Source organism: Falco cherrug, chromosome 9 (assembly GCF_023634085.1).
Source record: "Falco cherrug isolate bFalChe1 chromosome 9, bFalChe1.pri, whole genome shotgun sequence".
In the NCBI taxonomy this organism is placed as follows: Eukaryota; Metazoa; Chordata; class Aves; order Falconiformes; family Falconidae; genus Falco; species Falco cherrug.
Genome location: NC_073705.1, coordinates 18,411,884 through 18,438,298, shown reverse-complemented (window position 1 = coordinate 18,438,298; position 26,415 = coordinate 18,411,884). Strand labels below are relative to the sequence as shown.

The window sequence follows — 26,415 nt, the reverse complement described above, 5'->3', positions numbered from 1 at the left end:
GGTAAAGCGTGAGAAAGAAGGGAAAGCTGAGCATAATTTGAGTGATGAGGAAACAAAATTTATGTTGAACTTCAGAGTACAAAGAAGACAAAACTCAAAATACTAGTGGAATATTGTTTATATACTCTGCAAAAGTGGCACGGAGTTTATTGGATTAGGTTCTTCCCTGCAAAACTTGCCATGTAGTACCATCAGCACAAAAGGGAGGATAGGGGGATGGTTGCAAACATGTAAGCATGAAGTAAGTTCAGCATGTAGCCTTTTGTTCTGTCATTTTTAGTGACTTTGTCCTTTTCTTTTTCTTTCTTCTCCTCCTGAATCTATCCTATGTTATTCCCTTCAGCTTAGCCCGTCTCTTCACCTAAATTCAGTTGTCTTCATCTTCCCTAATTCAGCCTTAGCTTAGCTAGCCTTAGTCAGTCTGTCCCCTTAGCTAGCCACCTGTCTGGGCATTTCCCCCTTTTTTTACCTACCCAAAACCTTTCCAAAAAAGTCAGTCTGCCAACTCATACAACTGCTCAGTCATCAAATGCTGATCCGTGGGGCTATAAAGAAGCCATCCACATTGACCTGTCAACTGAATCGTTCTGGGCAAGAGCAGGATTCTTCATTTAATGGTCACTTATCCACTACTCCAGCCCAGAAAATTATGGACCCTATCCCACATCGTTCTCCGGGGAAGGACCACCATTGGGTCATATGACCTCAGGCACCCGGGTACTTCAGAATGGGGGCATGAAGAGTGGCTGCATAAGCCCTCTCTTGCTCCTACCAACCTGTGCTGCTGAGAAAAAATGTGCGTATTCTGGCTGCCCTATTCATGCAACTGAGATTTCAGTGGGAGGGAGTAGGGGGCGGTCTATCTTAACCTGTTTGATTTCATTCTCTTCTCTGACATAGTCTTAGACACGCACACAGCCCCTATGAAAACAATCTTTTTCTTTGAATATCACTGTTTGCATACAAAGCCATCCCACTTTTGCTGGATGAGGTGTTTAATTCAAGGGACACCTTTTAAGTATGTGATTGGGCACTCAGACAGAAACCCTGGCTTGTTATTTTAGTGAATTTAAAAAAAAAAAGGGTGAAATGTCAGCTAATATTCTTGGGATTGTAATGCCTATATTCATGTATTATGTTGGATTTAGTTTGTGTTTGGGAGGGTCCAAGTAAAGACAACAAAGCCTTTGTCCTGCAGATTTTGGATTCTTGGCATCTCCTGCATGGCTGTTTAAACATCCAGTGACAATAGGACAAAATTTGCAATTTATGAAAGGAGGAGAAAATGTTTATGCAAAGCTAGCAACCTTCATCCTAGAAGACTAAGTCGGGCTCTGATGAGTCTATGCAGACCCTAAGCTAGTTCTGGTAGCACTAAGTATCTTTTAACTGTTTCTGTTGCAGTACTTGAAGGATGCTGTCCAAGCACTCCCTATCAGGTTGAAAGAACTCGGGGGGGGGGAAAATGTTTAACTAGAGAAGCTGAACACTCTGAGCTGAAACATAAACCTCTTTTATCTTGAGGGGAGCCACTACAAGGTATAAGATAAGACTGTTCTTTCAGTCCCTAAAAGATGTGTGACAGTCCATGCTGTGAAGAAAAATAATTCTCCCAAAGCACTGACTTATGCTCAGTCACCTAAATGCTACGCATCATCTGTCTTCATTGCCAACATTTCTCTTTTACTTCCTTAATTCCTTTTCTTTTATATGATCTTCTTGTTTCTGAAGAATTTGGCTACAAAAATCACTCTCCACTTTGCAAATGAACAGAAATGTGAAACTTGTGTAGCTTGCTTTTTGTAGTTTGGATTCCTTCCCACTCATTTATTGTAGTATCGTCGTAGCAATTGTAGTTGAAGTGAATTGTTTTTTCAGCTGTTGAAAGTACAATTTTATGCGTAAAATCTGCTGTAAATGTTGTTGATTTGTGTGTTAATTTCTAGAGAAGAGGGAAGGCTCAGAACAGCTAGCTATGTAGTCTGGGGGCTGTTAATCCATGATTGGGTAGTAGGGATTTTCCTTTCCTGTCATCCTATGCAAGATGAAAGTTGGTGATATAAAAGCTAGAGAAAAGTCTTTGTAGCTTATTCATAAATTCCCTTCTTATCCTGCATCTCTGCTTGGGACTGCTCACGTGAGTAAAGCCATGCGTGTGTTTGTGCTTGCAGGTTTAGGACTGTGAATGTGTGAGAACCATAAAATTATGAAAAGGCAATACAGAAACCTTGTGATGTCAAATACTCTTAATTCACATTTGATGTGAAGAAATGGGGAACAAATTGTGTGTGAGAAAGTATTAGCACTCGGACACATGAGCTGCAGTAAGGGAACGCTGTCGTGTGTCAGCTGATCCCTGTTGATGGTCTGTGTGTATGCTCTTCGCTTGTGCAGATGTGAATTAGCTGGCTTAGCCCTTGAGAGCCAACTGAGGCTTCTTCACCGTAGACTGAGCTAACTCAGATTACTTAGTATTTGCTACAGGCGAAGGGAGTGTGGATGGCTAGTTAGTGCAGAGCAGCTGATGATGTGCAGTGATTTATTATTACATGGTAACTCATTCATGTGTTTGAGTCTTCATTCAGCAAACTAACGTCAAGCAAGGTGTTCTCAGGAGTTTTGTGTTCATGGCCGTTAAAACTGAAAAAGTATTCAGATAGCAAGGAAGTGGTGTCCTTAGACTATTAGAAAACAAGGCAGAGACAACTTTTTCCTCTCCCTGTGGATGAGCTCTTATTAACCAGAGCCCTTGGAAGGGCTGTATTGCTCTTTCATGACCTTTAAAAACAGAACACCCTCCCCAAGACAAAACCAAAAACTTTTGCATACAAAAACGTACCCAAACCTGCCAGTTAGTGTGGGAGCATGTACAGCTCCTAAGGAGCAGGGGAGCCCTGCTGGTCTTAGCACACAGAACACTTGCTCCCAAGGCTCTTGTCATCTCTACTGTGTTCTTCTGTCCTTCCAGGGCACCTGACTGACAGTGAGTGCAATCAGAGGCATGTTTCCAAAAAGAGCTTGCTGGCAGACCGTAAGAGGAGTTCTAGCCGCTCTCGGCGAAAAGGAGATGAGGCTCAGTCATCAGGATACCATAGTGAAGGCAAGAGATGATGTTACCTTATTTCAAATATCAGTACCTCTTTCTGCATGTTTTTAAGGTCCTCAGTGTGTACATGCATTTCCCTCCTTGTTCCTTAGATCTTTGTCTGTATTTTTTCTGTCTTTGCTCTTTTCTTTGTTTGGGCAGCGTTGGTTGGTTGTTTTTTAAAAAATTTTATTGGTGGGGGGTGTATGTGTGTGTGTATTTTACTTTTCAAAGTCTGCATGAAGATGCTGCAAAGTAGGGCTGCCAGTTTAATCTGAAGCTATTTTTGTGGCTTTTGCTGTCTCTGTAAACTGCAGGAGAAACCTTGAAGGAGAAACAAGCCCCCAGAACTACCTCCAAACCATCTAGCAGTACCAGCAGGCTGAAGGAATTTAAAGAGACAGTGAGCAATATGATCCACAGCAGACCACAGCAGATTTCTCAAACCATCCAGAATTCCCCTCGTGGAGGGAGTAGTATGGATCAGGCAGAAACAAGACCCTCAAAAAGCCTGTCTGCGCACACTCGAGACTGGGAAGTGGAGAGTACCAGCAGTGAGTCTAAATCCAGTTCCTCTGGCAGATACCGGCCAACCTGGAGACCCAAAAGAGAGTCTCTGAATATAGATAGCATCTTCAGTAAAGACAAGAGGAAACATTGTGGCTACACTCAACTTAGCCCCTTCTCTGAAGAAGCAGGTAAGAGTTTGAGAAGAAAGATTTATTTCAGAATGTTTGGCATTTCTAGTACTCCACTATCCAGTTTTGTGTGAGTAAAGTAGGAAAGGAAATTTTGAACGTGACGTTTAGGTCAGTGATGAGTCGTATCCTTGAAGGCTGGTTTTGTGTGGGTGTTTCTTGAGTGTATGATATTTCAGCTTGCTTTCTGTGTGCTAAAGTTCGTATGCAAGGAAATAATAAGGGACAAATTACTCTCTGTTGCTTAAATGGACACAAGGCTAGACTGCTAAGTGTCTGAAAGTTCATCCCTTTCAATGGCTTTTTGTGTAGGTCTGTTTTTTTTCTCTGGCTCATCATGGTGTTTTTGCATGATGGCTCAGACTGTGGTGTGGCAGGTACCTCGTGTGCCAGTGCTGAGCTCTTGTTGGGAGGGTAGAAGCCTGACAGCCAGCGATGATTCATCTGGGACCATTTTACACTGTAGCAGCTATGCAACTTGTATGTAGAGACTTTGTCTTCAACTTTGCTGGTTTTGAAGGTAATAAAACCTGTTGTGAAAAACATCTTTGGGTGTCTTTTGTTGCCCCTGCCAATGGACATTAATGATTACTTTGCTCCCTGTCAAAAGGAGGGTACTCCTGAAACTGTGAAGGGTGTGGAGAGCAAATGTTTACTAGTTCCTGGGGTTTATGCTGTTGTGCTACTGGAGCTACGGGGCTCCTGTCCTAGAGTGCTTGAAAGACAATCTGTGGATGAGAAGGAAGAGGTTTGTGTGACTGGCAGTAGAGTTGTAGTAGTGAGGATGGTGAAATTTGGAGAGAGAGAGAGAGAGATGAACAGAGTACAAGGACCTAAAGGCTGAAAAGAGTTGAGAAGCATGAAGAGATATGTGTAGGGAAGGTGAATGGAGAACACTGCTCCAGGGAAGGAAGCAAGAGGAACAAACGAGGCAAGTGAGAAGACGCAGTGAAATCCATAAAGAAGAATTAAAAAAAAAAAAAAGAAGTTCTCCTGTCCTCTGTGAACAAATGTTTTATTAGACTCATGAAATTGTAAATGGCAAAATAAATAATGTAAAAAGTGCAGCATCTGAAGTAGATATGACAGAGTGCAATAACAAATATAAACTGGAAATACAGTTGGGTATGCTGTAAAATCATCTTGTACAAATACAAATTGTTATGAGGAGGAAAGGATTGGGGTGGTTTTTTTCCAGACTTCATTGTTACCTGGGGGGCAATACGGTAAGTTATACTGAAGGGGAGAGATTAAAAAGTAAATTCGTTGAATAGATTATTGCTCAATGTTACTAGGAATGCTGTGAAAATATTGGGGTTTTTTTCTGCTTAGTATTGCTAGTTTTACACTAAATTAAAGACAGTGCTTCTGGTTTAAGCATGGTTGAGAAGCTAATGTGTGTGGATAATTTGCTGGTATTGAAGCTTGGAACTTCTACCAAGCTATATTCTTTTGTCTTGACAGGTAAAGAGCTTATTGAGAATGAGGTGAAGGAACATGCTGTTCAAGAAACAAGATCACACCAGTCAAATGTCAGATACAAGCGAGGTGTGCTAGGGCGGGGCACCCAGTATCACACGGTGGATCAACATCCTCGTCTAATTCAGAGGATGGAGTCTGGTTATGAAAGCAGTGAGCGCAACAGCAACAGCCCAGTTAGTCTGGACATGCCCTTGTCTGAAAGCTCAAGCACCCACAGGTAGATTTCAACAAACTTCATTTTTGGAGTGGTTGAAGTCTTGATTTCTTTTTTTGTAGTTACATAAGGTTGTAGAACATTTTTTAAACAAATGCAAAATGGCGCTCCTAGATTGTAGTACAGGTTTACTGGGGCAGGGGAAAAAATAGAAGGGAAATAGGAATCTGAGTGAGTTTGATTTCTTTTCTTGTCAGTGTATCAATAGCTTACTGCTAGTGAGAAGGAAAAGAAATGGGGTTCAGTTGGAGGAGAAATGTTGATTAAAATGATGCATCTGAAATAGTTTTACCCTTAGTCTATGATTTAAAAACTCAACTAAAATATCAAACTTTGTGCTTGTTCTTTGAACGGCTCATAGACCTTTTTGTTTCGTTTAAACCATTGCTTGATAGAAGCCTTGTAGAAAATGAGAATTCAATGGTCTTGTATAGAAATCTTGGACATTTTCAGTCTGAGGCATTCATTGAAGTCTTGTAAGACACTTGCAGTATTTGTATGCAAAAATAAATAGGCAGCACAATGCGTTTCTCTCCTTGTCTTAGGAAGCTTCAGGAAATCACAAGCTGAGACTGTGGCCAGAATAGTAGATTTTCAGCTGTAAGAATCTGTTGAGAACAGCTATCAGACCACAGTTTTAATACGCGTTACATACTCTTGTGGAGAATAGAGTTGTTATCCTCTCCCTTGTTAACTTTCTATTACCCTGTTTCTCCCAAGTTTTTCTTACGGTAAAACCTTTAAAATGCAAGTAAAATACTTAGGTGATGATAAAAAAAAAAAAAGGTAGCTATAATTTCTTCTGGAGAGATTAGTAAAATGGTAAACTAGAATTGCTCTCTTCTTGAAGGGATGTTCATACGAAGCGAGCAGGTGGATTGGTTCCTGCCTGGCGTAACATCCCAAAGTCGCACAGTAGCAGCATCTTGGAAGTGGAGTCTGCTTCATCAATTGGGAGCTGGGCAAACAGCCCCGTGGGAAATGGTAAGATACACTTTACAGCAGCAGTGGTTTTGCAGGGTAATTTGTGTTGGAGTTCTTTACTTTCTGGATGTTTATGTTCACAGTGAAATTATGAGGGAAGGGAGAAGAAACACTGAGGAATGTAACACAGTTTTAAAAGATATAAATTACAAGATTTTACCAAAGGTGGTTGCAGAAAATTTTCTTGGAATATTCCTTTGATTATGTTGCTCTGGCATATTTTTTGGGTATGGACTTAAATGATAAAGTAACAGTATTTTTCTTCTTCTTTCCCGTAACTCAGTACTCTACCATCAGTGGAAAGTACATTCCCAAGCATAACTCATAATAATGTAGTAGGATTGACAAGTCCTGAGGCAAACTCATAATGCTATACAAAATCCAAAACTGTCAGAAATGAGGATGGATATTTACAGGATGTTTGGGCTAATGCTGAGCTTTTCTGCAGATATGCATTCTGATTATGTATCATTCTGAGCAAATACCTTATTCTAGGGAATGTCTGGGAAAGGGAGGAGGGGAAACGCTTCTTGAATGCAGGTCATAGTTGAAGTGAGAATGATGACTGATTTCTGCTGTGTTGACTAGGATATCAATATGCTTTATTTTCTTCCCATTTTCATCTGCTTATGCAGTTAGATGAAAAGCATCTCAGCTGGAATCCTTTTTATGTACTAAAGCTAATGATCTGGTTAATTTGACATAGCATTATTTACAAATTATAAGCACAGTAAGAAGCCTAAAGGTTTCAGCATCAGTTTAGGGTTATCTCTTCCAATGATTCTTTCTGTTCCAGTTGCTGTTTCTTGGGTCAGTGAATCCAGGGATAGGCTGTGGTGCAGGGGAGCTTGAAGCAATACTGGAGCATTTCTACCAGTCACTGACACAGAGAAGGCAGCTGGAAACCAAGTGACTTGTGCAGGGTTTTAAAAGTAAAATTTAACAAAGCAAAATTTGTGATCTGAAATTCTGTGGTCTTTGCTTGGTCAGTCTGTTATTTTCTAATGTTAATTGTATTCCTCTTTATTATTTCTGTGGTTTTTAAGGGATACTTTAAGAGATTTTGCTATAAAAAAAGTTTGGGGATTTTAATTATTTTGGGGGTTGGGTGTTTTTTTTTCTTTTTTTTTTTTTTTTGAAGGTGGGGAGATGTTTGTCCCTTTAAAAAGTGAACTGGATGAATTGCAAGAGGAGGTGGCAAGGAGAGCACATGAACAAGAACTGCGCCGAAAGAGAGAAAAGGAAATGGAGGCAGCAATGGGCTTTAATCCCCGTCCCAGCAGGTTCATGGATCTAGATGAACTGCAGAATCAGGGTAACTTTTTGAATGCAGTATATTTTGCAAGACTGTAGTGCTGAAGTTTTCTGAACCTTTGAACTGAATTTCCTCTTGTAAGTGTCTCTCTCTTCCGCTCTGTTACAATTCTGTACCTTCAGTTAATGAAAGACTATCAATTTCAAACCTGTAGGATGCAAAAAACCTGTGTTTGATATTTTGACCAAATTCCTTCTTAAATGAGACAACAAAGTAATGCAGAGGTCTGTGTAATGTATTTGCACCTTTCCATTGTTATGGTGCTACGCACCATTGCCAACATTGATATCTAGAAGTAGGTAAGTCTTCAACCAGCATCTTGGAGTGAGCAGGGCTGTTTGTGCCTTTCAGACACCTCAGGTCCACTCGCTGCATAGCATTCATTTAGGCCATGGTGTTGTTTCTGATTGTTTCTGGTAGCATCACTGCCCTAAACAGTTCTGCTTGTTCCTGCCCTTGTACTTCCCACTCTTTCTCCCTGCCCAGCTGTGCAGCCATAGTGCAGGTGTGGGAACAAGTACTGTGGCAGGCCTAAGCTGGATCTAGTTGAAAATGTGAGCTGGGTTTAGTTTATATATCTTCTCTTTAAGGAAAAAGATTTGAAAAAAAAATTTTTAGAAGCCAAATCCTAAGTTTGATTGTCTTTTCCGTGACTCATGTTTCTGGCAGGGGATGGCAGCAGCAGCAGTTTAATTGGAACAATGGAGTTGCAGCAGAGGGAACCTAATGACAGGTTTCACGTGTAACACCTTTGTTTTAGCCCTCAATCTCCATCAGGCAGTAAGGGGAGTCAGGGAGAAGGTGGGATGAAGTGCACTGACCCAGTCGAGAGTGAAGCCAGAAGCCTGTAGAGTGTTTCACAGGGGGTTGTTGGTGGGCAGGGCAGGTGTAGTGAACACCTAGGCACTGTTCCCACAAATGCATGCATGACTGGGGAAACCTGCTGTGGCTTCCTGCATTGCCAGGCCTCCTGGCAACCCAATGCTGCTTGCTCAGACGTGTTGTAGGTAAGAGTTGAGGTGCTGGTGTGCTGCTACAGGACAGAGGAAGGAGAGGCGCACCCCCAGCAGTGCCAGCTCTGGGCACAGTACAGCCCGTGCTCTGCAGCCTACAGCCGTGCCAACTGCTTAGCAGCCAGAATGTCACTGTGCCAATGGCAGCTGAAAAATATGATCTCTATGAGAATGTCTGACTCTGGGAATGTTTTTATAACTTTGTTGACCATCAGTGAGTCACTTATTCTTTACGGTCCTGCTGTGATTTGCCAGTAACCAGGTGAAAAATTCTGATGTACAGAGTAGACGGATATCTTTTTTTATTAGTGTCAGTGTTTACTTATGTAACGTAAAAGTTAGTGATGCAAAAATTGAAAAGTAAACCTCTGTTGAGCATGAAGATATTGTGTTGGCTGCTTCTCATACCCGAAAGAAAATAGCATATTTTCCAAGACATTACCCCTCTTTGATATCTTGTTGTATTAGTTGGTGGAAGCAAAAATTGTTTAGCTTTGCCTTGTTACAAAGGAAGTAAACTAGGTTCATGCTTAATCAAAAAAGACTTCAGTAGAATGTTTGAGGAGTTTACAGGCATTGAATTGAGATCTGGGAAAGTTTTTGTTTGTTCCTTTTAAATCTTTCTCCACCCCAGTCAGAGAGGTAATATAATAGCTTAATATTAACAGACTGCTTGACTGCCTGGAAGGCTTGCTTGTATATGCGGAACTCCAGAACACTTGTGACTCATTTTCCCCTCAAGTAAACTGCTAAATTCATGCAAAGAAAGCTAACTTTAGTATACCGGCCTTGATTACAAGCTTCAGTAGCCTTGATTGTGAAACTGAATGTGCTGCTTGATTAACTCGCTGCTCTAACAACTTTCACTTCTCTCTGCAGTATCTGCTTTTCATGTGAGTTCTTTGGCATTTACAGTATAAGAGAGTTTGTGTTTGCATCTGTGCACGAGTGTTGGGGAGCAGGCCAGGCCATAGCATATGTTCCGCAAGTTGAGAAAACATTTATTGTTGGCTGATAAAGATACTTATGTTCTCTACCACAACGAGAGAGATGTTCCATTAAAAAAAACAACACACCCCTAAACAAAACAAAAAGTCAAGTTTTATTTTCTCTTTTTCCCTCCCTCATTTGAATGTGTATGTTTTGGTGTATAACTTGCATAGTGCCAAATAGGTGACACCAAATGGGCATTTCCTCCTCTTGGAACTGGATGTTCTGATGCCAGGACACAGTGTTACATCCTTCTTTTTTGTGTCCAAGGATAATATATCCTTCTCTTCACTAGGGCTGTTTTCTAAATTGTTGCAAAAAGAAATCTTGTCAATTGTCCCTTTTTTCTCAGCTTCTTAAACCTGTGTTTTTCCTGCTAAAGCTGCAAGACTGTTGAGTTTTGTATTCCGAATGTCTCTTTCAGCAGTTGAGTGTATGCACTGAACACGTGTTTGTAGAAGTATTTCATGCAGGCATTTACACTCACACTCAAGTCTGAGTTTTGTTCCACAGACATCTCAGTTTTGATTTATTTCCATTTTGTATGGAAGTAATTTGATATCTGAACAAGAGACATGATTTTTGGCAGGGGGCCTAACAAAGGAAAGCCCTGACCTGCTGTATTTATTTTGCTGATATGTTTTGGTTTAGATTTAGCTCTAAATTTAGATTAATTCCTACTTGACAGAAGTCATCTGAACGGACTCTGTGATATGTCTGTACCATCTTTTGTTCGGATTCAGACTGTTGAAAATAATACAATAAGCCAGTACAACTCTCTCAAGTACAAGTTACTCTCAAGTAAACAGAATTTGAGGGAAAATATCTGGTTCGCATTGTTTTATTGTGTGGATGTCAAGCACATCAGGGTGCTCAAGTCATACTTCTGCTTAGGGAAGGTTAGGCGGTGTGGTCTGGGATATGTGCAGCCTCTGCAAGACTCTGTGGAAGAACTTGGCAATCATGAATGGGATGAGGGTAAGTGAGGGTTCTGCAATGAATGAAACCAAAATGAAGGGTGCTGCCCATTGCAGGGAGGAGTGATGGCTTTGAGAAGTCGATGCAGGAGGCAGACTCAATCTTTGAAGAGTCACTGAATCAGGAGCAGAAGGGGGATTGTGCTGCAGCTTTGGCTCTCTGTAACGAAGCTATATGTAAGTAACTCTAACCACCTGAGCTATTGCGCTTTTGACAGTTTACTAATATGATAGAAAAAAAGTCTAAAACATTGAGTCGCATTAAATGGTCAGGTAGTAATACGGGGATTCAGCTGCTCTTTAGGAACGTGCAGGGAGACAGAACCTTTCCTTTTTAAAAGTATTCCCTTTGGGGGGTTTTAGGCCTGTTCCTCTTCATCTCTGTTTTTTCCAAGTTTGCATCCATTTTTGTTGTTCTCTCCAGCGCTATGGCAGGAACAGCATTGGGGTGCTGCTGTGCCTTTTTTGGTGCTAAATGGTGAGTTTCAGCAAGCACCTAGTAGGTAACTCCCCCTGCCACTTGGTCCTCACTTAACTATTTTTCCCCATCCTCAGGCCACATTATGAAGGGCATTAAACTCCCCTGCTTCTCACGGAGGTTGTAGCACAGGAAGAAAATGGCAGCCCCCTCTCGAGTCCTCTGGATTAACAGAAATGACCTGTGCTGTGCCTGACTTCCATGAAGCAAAAAAGCATTAGGACATTGAAGTGCTTAAATGCATTGTGACCTTTGAGAATGTGTGCTATGTGATTTCATTTTATTTTCGGTCTTTTTCCATTATGACTGGCTGGCTCTCTCACCCCATGCTCCCCTCTGTCTGTATAGAATGGCTGCAGGCAGAGCGGGTAGCTCCTGTGCATTTGCATTTAGAAATGGGCTCTTACGGACTGCAGAATAAGGGGCGCAGCATACAGCAGTTGTGATAGCTCTGTTAGCTTCCATTCCAGCAAGTTACACGCTGAATCTCAAATCCCAGCTGGGTATTCCTGCACATAAAGGGAGTCCCAGGTATGGAGGATACAGGAGAAAGGTAGATGACAGAATGAAGCATCATTGTGGTAGGTTTGGAAAGAGCCTCTGTGAAGGGGTTGAGAAGTTGGGCTAAAACATGGAGAATTTTTATTTTTTTTTACTTTATTTTGGTTTAGTTTCAATTAATGTGTTTGGACACCTGGCTAAGCTGAATGTGCATTAATGGAAACAATAGCATCCCTTGTGAACTCCTCTGTGGCAGTATTTGCATGGTCCATGTTTTATGTTCTTGCTGCATCTTTTTTCTTTTTTTTTTTCTTTTTCAATTTTATTCCTTTTTTCTGTTTGTTTTCTGCTATGTTTTCTTTTGCATTTTAGCTAAACTAAGACTTGCCATGCATGATGCCAGCGCTAGCACTCACAGCAGAGCCCTAGTCGATAAGAAGCTGCAAATCAGTATCCGAAAAGCCCGGAGCCTCCAGGATCGCATGCAGCACCAACAGCCATCGCAGCCGCTGCCGCCGCCAACCTGCCACGCACCGCAGGGTGGCACCATGGCCCAGTCTACAAGGTAGTCCAAGTATATCACCTAGACCCAGATCTGAGCTGCGTCTATGAGCAGTGCGGTCTGGAAAGAAATAACAAACTATTTATACTCCCCTGGATAGTCAAAATCGTACAGTGTTGCTCCCTATTCCTTCCTTCTTTAGGTTTAACCCTATTGTAAGATGGTCAGCTACCCCCTTTCCCACCCCAGCCCTCCCGCCCCAGTCTTTATAGAACAGTTTGATGTGCACGTGTTCAAAATGTGATCTGTGACAGAGAACTGTAGCAGTCAGTTCCTGGCAGCATCCATGTTTTATGCACCAAGGGAAAGAATACAGCAGACAACCACCTGGCTAAAAAAGGGGGTACGTGTTAGGATGAAACATGCAATTGTTCATGATCAGGAGCAGTTTCAGGACTCTGTCAGTAAAAGTGTGTACTACAGTAAAAATCTTATTATAATTGCTTTTATGTTGGGAACAGCAACCCCAGTGTGTTTTAGTGCTCTGTAGTTTGAAAAGTGTCAAGTATGCTGATCTTTTCTTTCTAGTCCACTTCTCTAGTGGTGCACTGGTACAACTCGTGGATCCAGATCCTGATCCTGTCACCTTGACTACTCTCCCTGATGCTCTGTCATTCTTCATTTTCTTTCTGTGCTTGCCAGCATCCTGTAGCCTGGATTAGCAGCCGCCTCAGTGTCTCTTCATGATTCCTTCTTCCATACTGACTTTAACTATAGCATAATTAACTCTGCTGTAACTGATCCTTTCTTCCTACCCTCTTCAGCATGCAGCTTAATCCTTCTTCCCATGCCATTCCCTCCTAGCACTAGACCATCCTTATCCAATTTCTAGGCTGTTTCTTGAACAGTTACTTTTCTTCCATCTCCCCTTTCTTACATATTATATTATCAGAAGCTTAGATGGAGTATCAGATGAGAATCCTTTTTCTCTTTTCCTTTTTTTAAAATTTCACATAGAGCTATATACTAAAACTCAGTTATTTTGGGCACCTGCCAGGCTATAGTTCATAATGTTCTTTTCTTTTCCTGCAGTAGCAGAATTATATGTAATGAGGGCTGATCTTTTTGTCAATCAGGAGTCCATTATATCTTATTTTACAGAAGTGCAGAGCCCCAGTTTATGCATTTTGACAGATTCTAAGAAAATGAAAGAAAGGAACTTTTCTAAACTGATTTTGTTAATGCTGAACTTGATCACTGCTGCTCTGTGAAAAGAACATTACTTTTGCAAAAAGTTCTATCCCACCAAACGTTAATATTGCAGCCAATGAACAGAATCTATTCATAACCAGAGTTCTGTACTCTTGCTTTGATATAAACAGCACTGTAGGCAGCACAAAGTTTACGATTACTCACAGAGAAGGTCATTCTGCTTCACATATCAACTAGATCTTCATGATAACTTTCATTCTGTGCATCTCAGGAAGGAAACAAAGCAATGATGTTGCAGTTCCCTTAAGGTTTCTGTTGGAGTTGTTTGTAGCTTGTCATTTTCTCACGGGCACGTGGACTTGGTACTGCTTTTTCTGTCTGCATATTAAAATGCTAACTAAATGCAGAAAAGTGCCAAGGGCATGTATGACCTGAGGATATAATTGTCTTGCATAGGTATATAAAAGAATACATTTTATTTTTTTAGAAGTATACTTAAAATACAGATTATTACAAAATAAAGTTAAACGTGTAACTATTATTTAATGTGTTGGATAAATATCTCAAAGATCAGAATACAAAGATGACATGACAGAAATTTTGACCTGTTCCTTCCATTTGTCAAGTCATTCTTCATGAAGTTGCCTGGAGAGAGGGGACCTTATGGAAGTATTGTCAGTTCATGTTCAGATCATGAACGTGTCCAAAGTAATTTAAAAAAGTATCTACGGTGTTAATGTTGGAAACAGTTGTTTTATTTTATATAAATGCTATTTTTACTATTCTTACAGTTATCCCTACCTACACGCTCAGTCTGCTGGTTAAAGTGCCTAGGCTGCTGTACAAGAATACTTTATATAGAGCCTAACTGTAGCAAAATACTCTTTAAAAAATAGGAAATGGATTCAGATCAGTTATTGTAGGTAATCAGGGTTAGAAGAAAGGACTAACATGTATGTATCTACAGAATTAACGAAGTCTTCATCAGCATACAGTTAGCAAAGGGAAGTGTGTTGAGGTATATGTCACCTAGTGCAAGTTCTGTACCCTAGGGATAAACATAAGCAATGACTACTGCTAATCATTTACCCTTCTGTGTGTTTTAGTGAACAGACTGGCCCGCTCCAAGTACTGCTGAGCCAGGAGGTACCACTGGAACCCAACAAAGAAGTGGAATTTGGGTCCAGTTCTTTCTTCCACCCACCTGCTTCCTGCCATGAATTGCACTCATCATTATATCCAGAGTCTTCCTCCTTGCCCCCTTCTGAAAGCAGTCCATCCAACAGGATCTCTCCAAACTTCCAGTCTGCTTCTGCTGATTTTCATGACCAAGTTCCCCCTTTTCCCTATAGGCAAGGGTTGGCAGAGAGGTCTGCGAGAACTGAGAGTGATGCCCACCATAGCGTGGAATTTGCTGACACCACAGCCGCAGGGCCAAAAGACTATAGGGAATGCTGCAGTAGCAGCAAGTTAGAAGAGGTTCATAACATAACGCCTGTTCTCACACCTCAGTACAAATCCAAGGCTAACACAGTAAACTCTGGCTCTTTGCCTACACTGTTTCCCTGTCCACATCCACTACAAGCAGCATCTCCTGAAAAGGACAGCCAGCACAGTCCTTGTTCCAAACTTGCAAGCTCTCCAGTGCAGCCCAGCATTGATCATTTAGGGGCTTATCATGCAATGACCCCTTCAACTTCATCCCCTACACAGCAGTGCTCCTTGGATCCTTTACAGAAAACAAATAAATACTCCAGAGCAAACAGCCATGAGATTTTATTACCCTCACAGGATGAATGTGGCACAGCAGAAGGTTACAAATCTGAGGCTTTTAGTACAAAGGGACATGTTCGCTCCTTGGCAGAGCAGTTTCAGAAAATGCATGCAGTCTCCCAGACAAAAGGTACTCATGAAAAAGGCTGGATTGCTGCAGTGTGTCAGGATGAGAAGTCTGCAAAGTTAACACAACAATCTTTCATCAACCCTTCATCCTCTGGTTACAGACAGCTAATCCATCAAAACCAAGAAAACAAAAACCAGTCTTCTGAAAAATTGCACTCAACTGTGGATATTAGGGACGGGGTAGTTTCTTTGGAGGGTTTTAGTGCCCAACATGTTGCTTCTAAGAGTATTTGTTCTCACAGTGAAGAACTGTGTAGAAGAGGTGGACAGAATATAGCAGACCCTGCACCCTACCTGGAAAGGCACTGTCATGATGGAGGAATGAAACAGGTGGATGATGGAGCTACTAGTAGCATGGTTGCCTCTATGCCTGTGGACCGTTGGGTGGATAATGTTACTAGGTATTACAGTTCTCAGAAGGCTAATAAGAATGCTGAATGGCTTCCTGTACCTGGGAGGAGTCCAGCCCTTTCTGATCAGAGAGCAGTTGGAGATGACTTGAGCAGGATCCCAGTGCATCTGCATCCACAGTGGAATCAAGACACAGAACAGGAGCTCTCAGAACTGGAATCCCTCTATCAGACTAGTCTGCAGGCATCTCAGGCCGCTAGGCCTTTCTTGGGAAGACAGGACAGTGCTAGGTATCCATTTGACCAATCAGGTAAGAACGATGCAGCTGTTTTTCTTGGTTGACCTGCCTGTGTACTCCAATGTAGGTGAAGAGACATTTTTCCAGTCGGTTTAGTTAAATGGGCATGAATTTGTGTACAGATGCAGAAAGATTCAGGTTGTGGACTCTGAAAATGTCCTAACTCGGTGGAGAAGCAGTGCAGTAGCACTGCCTGGGGAGGCTGCAGGGTAGCTGTTGGTCTTGGCAAACGGAGAGCAACATCTGTTAAGAGAAACACGGAAATAATTGATCCTGTTCTCAAGTAGGGAGCTAGCTGCTGAGGTCAGGCTGCTGAATTTTGCTGTTTGAAAGTCCTGCATCACCCTTGGAATTTATTAAACTGTTTCTATGCCTGAAGTTAATGTTCTCCACATTTGTGAATTTTAACTGATTGTATTGTATTTGAGAATGTAGTCTGTACCTGGCTGAGGGGAATAACTTTCAAAAAGTGTTTCCAGATTGGTGAGAGTTGAAGGTGTGATTTGCTAAGGACTGCCTGCTTTAAGTTCTGGAAAATTATGTGTGAAAGCAGCACTGGGAGGACATGGTATGCACTAAAATCCTTGAGACCTTGTGGCTTAGCTGGTGCTGAAAGAAAACAAACAGATTCTGTTGCTGTTGGTGAGAACATCCAGCTGTTGCTAGAGACATTCAATTAGAGTCTGATGACAGCAGTCTGGTTCCACTTAAGCTGATCTAATCTCGTGCATGAGATAGGGCAGCCTTGATTCTCTGTTTAGCACAAGTGAAGCACATTTCTTTATAATCCATGCTACAGCATTAGAGTTATGAATTTTCTGGTTAAACACAAAGCAGCCTGAAACTTGATGGATACTAAAGTGATTATAGGTATAGATATATGTGAGAGATATATTGCCATACACACACAAGGCAGGTTTTCCTTTGCCCTGCATCCATGGAGGTGGAGCCTCCATCGTTCCTGACAAGTAAAGCCTGGCCAGTGACCAGAGTTGAATACGGCAGTAAACTCTTTGAGCAGGTTTTTATTCAGCTCAGGTTTTCTCTGAAACTCTTGTGTTGCAGTCCACGGACAGACCAGTTGGCACATCCGAAGGTGGCCATTTCCCATTTGTTGTCCTTTTGGTTTTCTTTCAGTTAGGCAAGATCTTAACTCGCAACCTTGTCAGATACTCTCTTGCATGCACTTGAATCAGAAGGTCTTATGTGTTCCTGCTTAGCTTACTGATTTTGGAAGCTCTTTATAGAAATCCAGCAGGATAAAGCCCAGTTGCCTTAGTGTTAGCTGGACCTTCAGAGTTCTGTCATCAAATGCCCTGTTTCTTATTCTGACACTTTTCTTGCCTGTTTTCCCATGACGTGGATGAAGGATATGGCATATGGGTATTCTTCTGAAGTGAAGTTTGTGTTTGAGGTCTTTACTTCTGGTTTGCTGTGACATTCAGGTGTTTCTTCCTAAGTTCTGCAAATTCTGTATAGAACCAAAAAGTTAGAACCAGTGCATCTACTGTGATGAACTGGAGGAAAATCACTAGAGTGGGTCTAGGACAGGTCTTTCTCACTTTTAACTTGGATTACCTATTCATTTGCAAATGCTGCTTAAGCGTTCTGCCCCATATCAACTGGTTTTGTCAGACCTTTGCATTCAGAATCATGGTGAAAATGCCTCTGTTTCATCCCTGAAGCTTTACAACAGAGGTTAAAGCAAAGACCTGATCCTCCAATGCCAGAAATGCAGAAAAGGTGTCGTTACCAGCACATCACCTTTATTCCCTTATAGAGAGATTCCCTGTGAGCATTTTGATTAGGCCATTGAGCTGCCTATTACTCCATGAGAAATTTTAGAATTATAACTGGTTGGTGGGGATGGCACTGAAGTGAAGTAATGGTAGCAATCTTAGTTAAAAATAACACTTTTAACTGTTTAACCAGCACAACAAATGGCTGACAAACTGTAGCATTGGGTGGGAACAAGCAGGTGAATGTGTGGGGAACTTAAAGCTGATGAGTCTTGTTTATCCCAAGTAACTTTAGGTAACTTGCTCCTTGTAGCTGATTTTCTGTCCCTTTAGGCCCCCTAAACTATCTCACCTCTGCCTCAAGCAAGTGCCGGTGTGCAGTTAAAATTGTTTAACTCTTAAATAGTGCAAATAACTGCTCCCCAGAACCTGCAAAAAGGCGCGCGAAGCAGGCATGAGTGTCCTGATGGACTGTCTCCCCTTGAAATGTTGGGAGTTAGCTTCTGTGTTAATGTTCAGAGGATCTCTGAGGGCTTCTTGTTCTGTGTGTGCAGTCCACTTGTCACTGCTGGAGTCAGATGTGTGCCAGAACATGCAATCAAGCATTGAATTTAACCATAGCATTTTCCTTCCCAGTCTCCGCAAACCTGAATGCGAGGAAGCTGTATGCTACAGCTGGCATGGGTCTGTCGAAAACCCCGACAGCAGAGATCGAGCGCAGTCTGTGTGGATCCACTGTCTCTTCTGTCTCCAAGGTGATGTGTTGTTGCTTAAGATGTGCTAAAGTGGGAAGAGCTTGGCCTGTGCTAGTGAAAAAAATGGGAGAAGTGGAATATGTTATGAAAAAGGTACTGGGGTCATTGATACTAATGTTATAGAGAATTTTAAGTGCAGTCTAACTCAGGATTAATTGGCTAAAAAGTGAGTGACTTATGCTACATGCAGTTTGCATGCAATCAAATTATCTAAATTCTGACTTTGAGGAACATACCCCTGAAGACTTGTAAGATCTAGTCTCTTTGAACATACTGATGTGAGCTGCCTTGTATCACAACTTACCATAACTGCTTCTTGATGTTACCACTTGCAGGGGGCACAGACTATTTTTGGGGTTTTTTTAACAGTGTCACTGCATATTTTGACGTTGGGGGATAATATGGTATTTGCTACAGTTGAGAGTTAGTCTCCTTAGAATGGGAGAAGATGCTTTTTCTTCTTACTTTTCTGGGGAGAAACTGTTTAAATAACTGGTAGGTAGTTACATATCAGTGCCTGTACATGAAAACATACAAGTATTTTCAAGGGGAAATGACATTTCCTATAGTACTTCCATCATTAAAGGGAGCTTAAATGGTCTTGCTTATATAGAAGAGAGGAAAAGAAGGAAGGAATAATCATTTCTCCTGGTAAGATTATCAAGCTTCCAGCCCTCATGAGATAATACTAGGTGGGGCTTTTTTGGTTATGAGAAGGCTGTAGTAGTTTGTTATAGGATGGCTGTCAGCTGCACACAGGGCCAGTGATGCCTGTTGCAGCAGTCAGTCCTTTAGGTAGATTCATCCCAGTAGAGACTTTTTGTCCTGGCTTTAGATAGCTATAAAAGAGTGAATCTCACTTACACAATCAGTGTATATTTACTAAAGAAAGACTATAACGAGCGATGTTTTTAATCACCGGATCCAAACAGACCCATTTGCTTTAGGTTTTTGAGGTAGTACCTGAATGAAGAAAAGGTCATGGAATGTCATCGCAACATAGTCTGTTACATTTATAATGATCGCTTCTCTATAATTATTATACAAAATTAAGATCATGGAGAAGCTTTTCTGAAATGTGTGCTATTGTCTGCAGGTCACATATACCAGAGAACGTAGCCGGGAACCAGAAGAGGAGGAAATGTACAGTGCAGAGAATTTCCGTCGCATTGCTCGCAGCCTCAGTGGGACAGTCATCTCAAACAGAGAAGAGACCTTGGTCTCTTCTCACAGTTTTGTAAGTAGAATGGTGTGCAGGTTTCCAAAGAGCCATCATCTGTGTGTAGGGTTGCTGTTTTCTCTGTCTGCATTTAGTAGTTAACAAACAAGATGGCAGACAACTGAATAATAAGCTGTGATGAAAGCTTGTCTTTGTGAACTTTTGTCCTCTTTCTGGAAGAAGGATGAGCTTTTATTTAAGGAAAAAAGCCATCTTCTTCAAGAGTCATTGCAGAGTAGTACCTGCTGCAGCTGGTAAGCATGTGAGCTAATACCACTTGTCAGTACACAAAGACATCCAGTATAAACAGTTTCTTCAGCTTAGAGTATTTTCAAGAAAGCTTCTTATACACCTATAATTTTAAAAAGACAACACTAACCATGTGAAAGTTTCTGCTATCTTGTGGATATATTCAGCAGGTAGCACTTTTAGAAGGTAAAAGTAAGCGTAAAGAAGAGACAGTTCAAGACTTGGTACATAACATGCAGTCAGTTACATACAGGAAGTAATTAAAAACAGATTGGGTTTTTTTTTTCCTTTGTTATCTCTGTTAAGTAGTTTTAGGTACAAGTTAAAACTGCCAGTGAGGAAAACAGTAACAGATTATTGTTAGTGTTTGGCAACATAGCCAGCCAGATATAATGGCAAATTTTGGCGTGGCTTGGCTTGAATTTTTTTGCAAACTGTGCTTAAGTTTTGATTTGAAATTAACTGCATAGGAAGTGTAGAAGAGTCTCAATTGCAAAATCAGTTATTTGGACTGGTTGGTTTGATTCTGTTTCTGCTGTGTACCATTAGCTAAGAATAGGTCAGCTTCTCAGCTTTTGCTCCTCCAGCATGCTTTTTTAGTTGAGGGCTTTAACACATACCTGGAGGTGTTGGCAGAAGCAATTAAAAGCCTCTAGCTGTCCAAGACCTTCCCGCTCTCTGCTGGAGGTTTTTATTCCCACTACAGAAGCAGCCAAGAGCATAGCCATCTGTCACCGGGCTCAGGTCGGTGATGGTTTGTTATCATGCCGTGCGGCCATCCCTGCTTTGAGATAGGTACCTCCTAAGAGAGGGAAGTGGTACAGCGGTGGTAAATACTTCAGCTGCAACAGGTAAATCTGTTCAGTCTGGAATCAGAGCTTTCAGTAAAGCCTGCCTAGGAAACAGGAAGGAAGGATCAGCAATACCCTTCTTTATTTCATGGCTTGTGTAGCATGGTGGTTCCATGCTGGCTGGCTTGCTGTCATTCTCTGGATTCCATTTATGAACCAATGTGTAGTTTGTGTTCATTTTGGCTTTTTCTCCTTGGTATATTTCCTGTCAAGTGATCCTCCTGAGTAGCCCGCCACTGTAATAAGAGCCTTACTGGATTGATGCAATTTGTATTTGTGTTTCTTTTTCATGTACAGATGCATGTTTTTCTTCTAGTGACTCATTCCTTTCCTTGGATCAACACTGTCTTTGCTTGATTCAACCCAGCTTTGTGTTTACTCATCATTTTATGTTCTTTTCTCCTTTCTCATTTTATAAAAGGAAGCACCAAATATGAGGAAAATGCCAGTGGACACCAGCCACCGTTCTTCCAGCTCCACTTCCCTTCCTTTCCCCCATGATCCTCCTGTGTTTCCCTTTGATCCCCAGCACAACCCAAACCAGGTGCAGCACCTACCCCATGATGTACTGATGCCCAGCATGGTGGGCAAGGCACGTAAACCGTCAGGTAATCACAGGACTTTTCATCCTCCTTCGTGATCAGAAATACTGCTGAAAAACAACTCTTCAGATTTTTGTCTTTCATGATGTTGTTTCACCATCTGCCCGAATTCCTCGAGAAATCTGGAAGGATGAATCATGTTGTTGTTCTCCTCTGCCCTTTTGAGTTGTTCTGTGATTCTGTGCGAAGTGGACGTAACAAAAAGGAATAATCTTTATGGAAACATTATGACAACATTGAGTAAAATCGTATTGATGTTTTTGTGAGTAGTTTTCTTCAGTGTAAAAGTAGCAGTTAGATCCAACACCTTGTTGACATGTATGAGAGGTCTTCCACAAGCTATCACACATGTAGTTGTGCCAATGGAAATAACCAGTTCCTGCATGAGAGTTACTTTCCCTGTGGCAACCATCAAAACCAGTTTGGTCTGTCAGCCTTGAAATATTTTGTTGGGCTTCTCCTTGATGACACAAGGGGCTAGTAAAAAAATCTTAAGTCTGTGACAGCAGCTGTGGTAGGACAAGGAGGAAATGCAATGAGAGAAGTGAATGCTAGAAAGGGTACAGCTAGCTTTTATTCAGAATTGCGTGTCAACAGTAACTGGATGTAGTAGACATTTAGTTTTTCTTCTGTCACCTGTTGGCCACAGCTGAAAGTTCTGAGAGGATAAAATGGAAAAATATAACTAAACAAACCTTTTTTTTTTTTTTTTTTTCTTCTTTCTCCCACTTCTCAGGAGATCAGAACAACATCATCCAAAAGCTTTTGGTTGTGCCTGACAGGGGTGAAGCTTTCCAAGGTGAAGACTACCCCGGTGTGGCACTGAGCTGTGGGAGTCTCCCTTGTGCACCCAAAGGCACCCTCTCCCAGGGGCAAAAGCCTCTTGTTAATCTGCATTTAGGAGGTGGAGCATCGAGTGTCTCTGGCCGTTGGCTGAACGCGAGCTACCCTGCCAGGCAAACAGCCACGTTACCGGATAAACGAACGACGCTTTGGGGGAAACATGCTGGCCAGCCAGGCAAGAGTTTACAGGAAGGTTTCCTCCAGCAGCCTTTACAACATCAGATGCATGAATCGTATGCCATCAGTTGCAGGCTGCCAGCCAGCACAGACTACAGCACTTTAAGAACACCACGTGAGCCTTCTTGGGATCCTGGTGCCTCTCAAGGTTGTCCTGTGCCTCCTTCTTGCGCTAAGGCTCCAGGTCCAAGGAGAGTCGATATGCCCCCAGAAGACGACTGGCGACAGAACAGCTACACGCCTCAGCCTGGCAGAAGGCGAATGCTGCCAGTGCATGTGATGGATGGGACTTTTTCTTCTGCTTCGGAGGCACACAGAAATATGCTGGCTCGAGCAGCAGCAGCTGCTGGCACCATGCAAAATAATGGCTGGTGAGATCCTGTCCACTCCGTGTGCCCTAATAAACCACGCTGCAAACAGACTATAGCTGTTGCCAGAGCGTGGATTACATGGAGACAGCAAACTCTTTCCATCAGTATCTGTGCCAGTTTTGTCTTAAAATGTAGCTATACAGTATGTGGAAACTAATTGCACTGTATTTCATTTCTGACACTACTGAACTGCTGTCTGGATGGGGAACCTTAGATATTCTAGTCCTGGCCTCTCCTAGCAAAAAAGTGCTATAGGAATGGTGAGCTTCAGGGGATTTGGTTTACGGGTAAGTTCGGAAGTATGTGCATGTTTTGAAGGAGGACGGCCACTAACAAAAGGACGTTTTTAAGGACTTCTTTTTCATCAAATGCAGCTTTGGTAAATTCTTCACAATAAAACCCCAATCCTTTTGTTTTTCCTGTCCTTCCTCTTTCCTGTTCCTTCCTAGGGGAAAAAGCCCAACTGACGCACCTTCCAGGTTCCAGTAAATCTGTACTTGGCAGGGTGGCAGTTAGTAAAGCAAACCCAGTTTTACAGTGTGCTGAGATCTCAGGCGGAGATCACAGCTGTAGTTGCTGCTGAGGAAGTGGCAGGGAGACATTGTTCATTAGTAAACCAGAATTTTCCCCACTTCCTTAAGGCAAACTAACAATGCTTCAAACAGAAAAGACTGTTAATGCTGCACGCTTAATTACACCAATGTAAACACAGAATAAGTTTAACTATTTTAGTGTCAAACATACTTGCTTTTTGTAAGTATTTTTCAAATAAATCTATGAAAATAGTTCTATTTACCTGTCTGCGTATGAGCTTTCTTTGCTGTTTGGCTTTACTCATCAGTTGGCCTGAAACTGCTGATTTATTTCCTTATGCGCTAACAGATGTCAGTTAATTGTTCATTCTAGTTCATTAACAAAGTTTATGTAATAAATATGTAGTTAGATTGGAGGGCAGGACTAATTTTTATCCCTGGATTTGATGCATTTTGTCACTACTGTGCTTAACTTTAACATCATAATGGACATTAATTAAGTGACCTTTGAAAAGGATGTTGAGACTTCTTTGTTGGAGGGAAGACTGTGGAATATGTGCAGGATGGTAGCGTACACAGATGGGACTTATACAAAAGTGTCGTTAGAAATGAGTGGCGTGGTGAGAAGTGTCACTTTAGTAAGAGCTGCGCTCCTGCTCTTGCAATGCCTTCAGGTGTGGAGGCTGGGAGTTGTTGTAGCACGTGGAAGGTTCCGTTAATGCGCACGGTGAGAGGGGGGGTGCAGCGCGGTGGTCCCGGCGCAGCCGGCCGGTGAAGCTCCAGGCTGCCCTCTAGTGCATGGTACTCCTTGGTGACCTGCTCTGGCTGTTGCTCTAGGTGTTGGGGGTCGTCGTTTTAATTTCATGTTTTGTACCTCAGTGCTTGATGGAATTTCATCGGTTTTTGCTGTTCAGTCTCATTGAATTTTTTCATTGAGTCTCATTCATTTTAATAAATGTAATTTCTAAGTTTCTTGTTTCTAAATAATTTCTGTTATGTCTGCTGTTGTTACAATCTCATGTAACTATGACGTGCTGAATTGTGTTTTATGTTTGGGATTATGTTGGGTGCTTCTTTGTACTTAACTGCCCCCACTAACAGTGGTGACCACAATAAAACACTCTCTTCTTCCAGCCCTTCGTTCCAAAAAAGCCCTGCCGACTTTTGACTACTTCAATGTTAATAACATGAAACTTTCAACAGTACTAATTTTTTACTTGTTTTCTAAATATAAAACAATGGAGTATATTTTTACTTGAACCAACTATTTAATTATGGTTTTCCAGCAGATAGGAATTGTTAGTCTCTCTGGCTGCACATGGACACAGCATAGCCAACTGCTAAGTTTCTAGCTGTAGAAATTATGATTTCAGGAAGTGACTGCAATGCAGAGGTGGATATTTGGACAGAAATATTCCTGTTGCAGTTCTCTCTTCTCTCTCTCTTGTTGGTAGAACAATGCCATTGGAGTAAAGGGAATCTGGGCACAAGTGGCCCCTCTTTGTTTTCAGCTTTTTCTTGCCTTCAGCAGGTAGAGAAAGTTACAGTAGCCCCAGGATGCAGATGAGGACATGGGTAACTATTTGACACTTTGCTTTACTACAGCTCTAAAAAATTGAGTGAAGCTTAAGTAGTCTTGAACTCAATTATCTACAAAAATAATCTTCCAAAATAAAGTACAAAGTCACCACTTCAAAAATCAACATTGGAGTATGAAACATTTAAAAATTAAGAAAATGTGCATGCTTGCATTTATTTTTTATTTCTTTTAATCCTAGCTACTGGAAAGGAGGAAGTACACTTCCATAAGGCTCTGCAGAATAACCCTGAGTTGATGCAACTCGTTTTAATAGCTGGCGGTATCCAGTTTTTCTTTTAAAGGGCAGTCTTGTTTTTATTCCATTACCACGGTTCTAGCTGCCAGGTTTGTAAATATCCCGTGTACATCAATTACTGGCTATGAAGTGAACTCAGCCAGAGGCCCGAAAAGAAGCTGGGACATAACCTCCAAAATATCTCCATGCCAAGCTGTATGGTAGCATATCGGAATAGAAGCAAACTCAAGTAGATTCAGCAATATATTTAACATGGGAGGAAATGTGAAGCTGGAAAAATACCTGTACTTCACCTGTAGCTTGTGCCTGCAAGTCTTGGTGAGGTTAGTAAGTTAGTATTTACCTAGTAATTCATTTGACTATGCTAACATGTCTTTGATACTTACTGAATATTTAAACCCTAGAAAAATCAGTTATGTATTAGTTTAATAGCTCATTAAAGTTCACTGTTGCCTGTAAGAAGAGTGAGGGAGCTTCCACAAGGAATTCAGGAGCTATTTTGGTTCCTTCTTAAGAGTTTATAATAAAGTTTGCAAGATTTGATGTAACATAAGCAGGGCTTTCTTCATGCAGTATCTGTTGCTGGCTGCAGAGCAGGTTAATGGGTGGAATTAAGTGAAATGAAACACACACCCTCATACTTACATTTTAAAATAATTTAATTTCAGTTCTCCTAAAAAGAAAATTTTTATTCCCTATATTTGTATGATCTCTCGGTGTGTTTGTAATACACGTTTATACCCAGCTGTGTAGGGGGCAAAACAGAGCAATAAAAAAAGGAAGGTTAACCTGGTATTCTAGCAATTGTGTAAATACAATCCTTCTGGATATAGAAAAGGACCTGCCTAGTGCAGTTCCTTCTCTTGAAGGCAATGGAGTTTGTGCACACTGTTTACAGAAATCATACTTGGACCTGCTTTGTTTGTTCAAATGGAGCGTGTGCTGGAGTGTGCAGTACTAGCGCGTTGGCCAGAATGCACGCTGCTTCGGAGAGGTGAGCTACAGAAGTGCAAGGTAAGTGCCTGGTCCTTCCTAAACAAAAGGCAGCTGCACCTATGTTAAAACGTGAAATTTGGGAAGCGGGAAGGAACAGTCTCCCTGATATTTTCCATGATTGCTCTCATTGCTGAAATTGGCTTACCGGTGATGGTTGGGGTAGGATGTGTCACGTGTAGGCAGGTTTCCAGACAAGTGGCAGTCTGTGCAAGGTTTGTGTCCGTTATAATTTGGGGCCAGGGC

General features: G+C 41.6%; 1 protein-coding gene across 11 annotated transcripts in view; it reads left to right on the top strand.

The window, feature by feature from the left end:
* Nucleotides 1–23,603, top strand: part of USP54 (ubiquitin specific peptidase 54) — a 102,431-nt gene extending 78,828 nt beyond the window's left edge. For 7 of the 11 annotated variants that reach the window (XM_055720349.1, XM_005433307.4, XM_055720350.1 and 4 more), the window contains 12 exons: nt 2,969–3,100; nt 3,403–3,783; nt 5,248–5,482; nt 6,330–6,463; nt 7,605–7,778; nt 10,816–10,935; nt 12,110–12,302; nt 14,558–16,014; nt 18,378–18,496; nt 19,593–19,733; nt 21,237–21,423; nt 22,154–23,603. In XM_055720349.1, coding sequence (XP_055576324.1) covers nt 2,969–3,100; nt 3,403–3,783; nt 5,248–5,482; nt 6,330–6,463; nt 7,605–7,778; nt 10,816–10,935; nt 12,110–12,302; nt 14,558–16,014; nt 18,378–18,496; nt 19,593–19,733; nt 21,237–21,423; nt 22,154–22,812 — 3,932 coding nt within the window. In that variant the 3' untranslated portion in view covers nt 22,813–23,603. Of the gene's footprint in view, nt 1–2,968; nt 3,101–3,402; nt 3,784–5,247; nt 5,483–6,329; nt 6,464–7,604; nt 7,779–10,815; nt 10,936–12,109; nt 12,303–14,557; nt 16,015–18,377; nt 18,497–19,592; nt 19,734–21,236; nt 21,424–22,153 lie in introns of those variants that run through there. The other 4 variants (XM_055720352.1, XM_055720353.1, XR_008733835.1 and 1 more) reach the window with 4 other exon arrangements.
* Nucleotides 23,604–26,415: the final 2,812 nt, after the last annotated feature.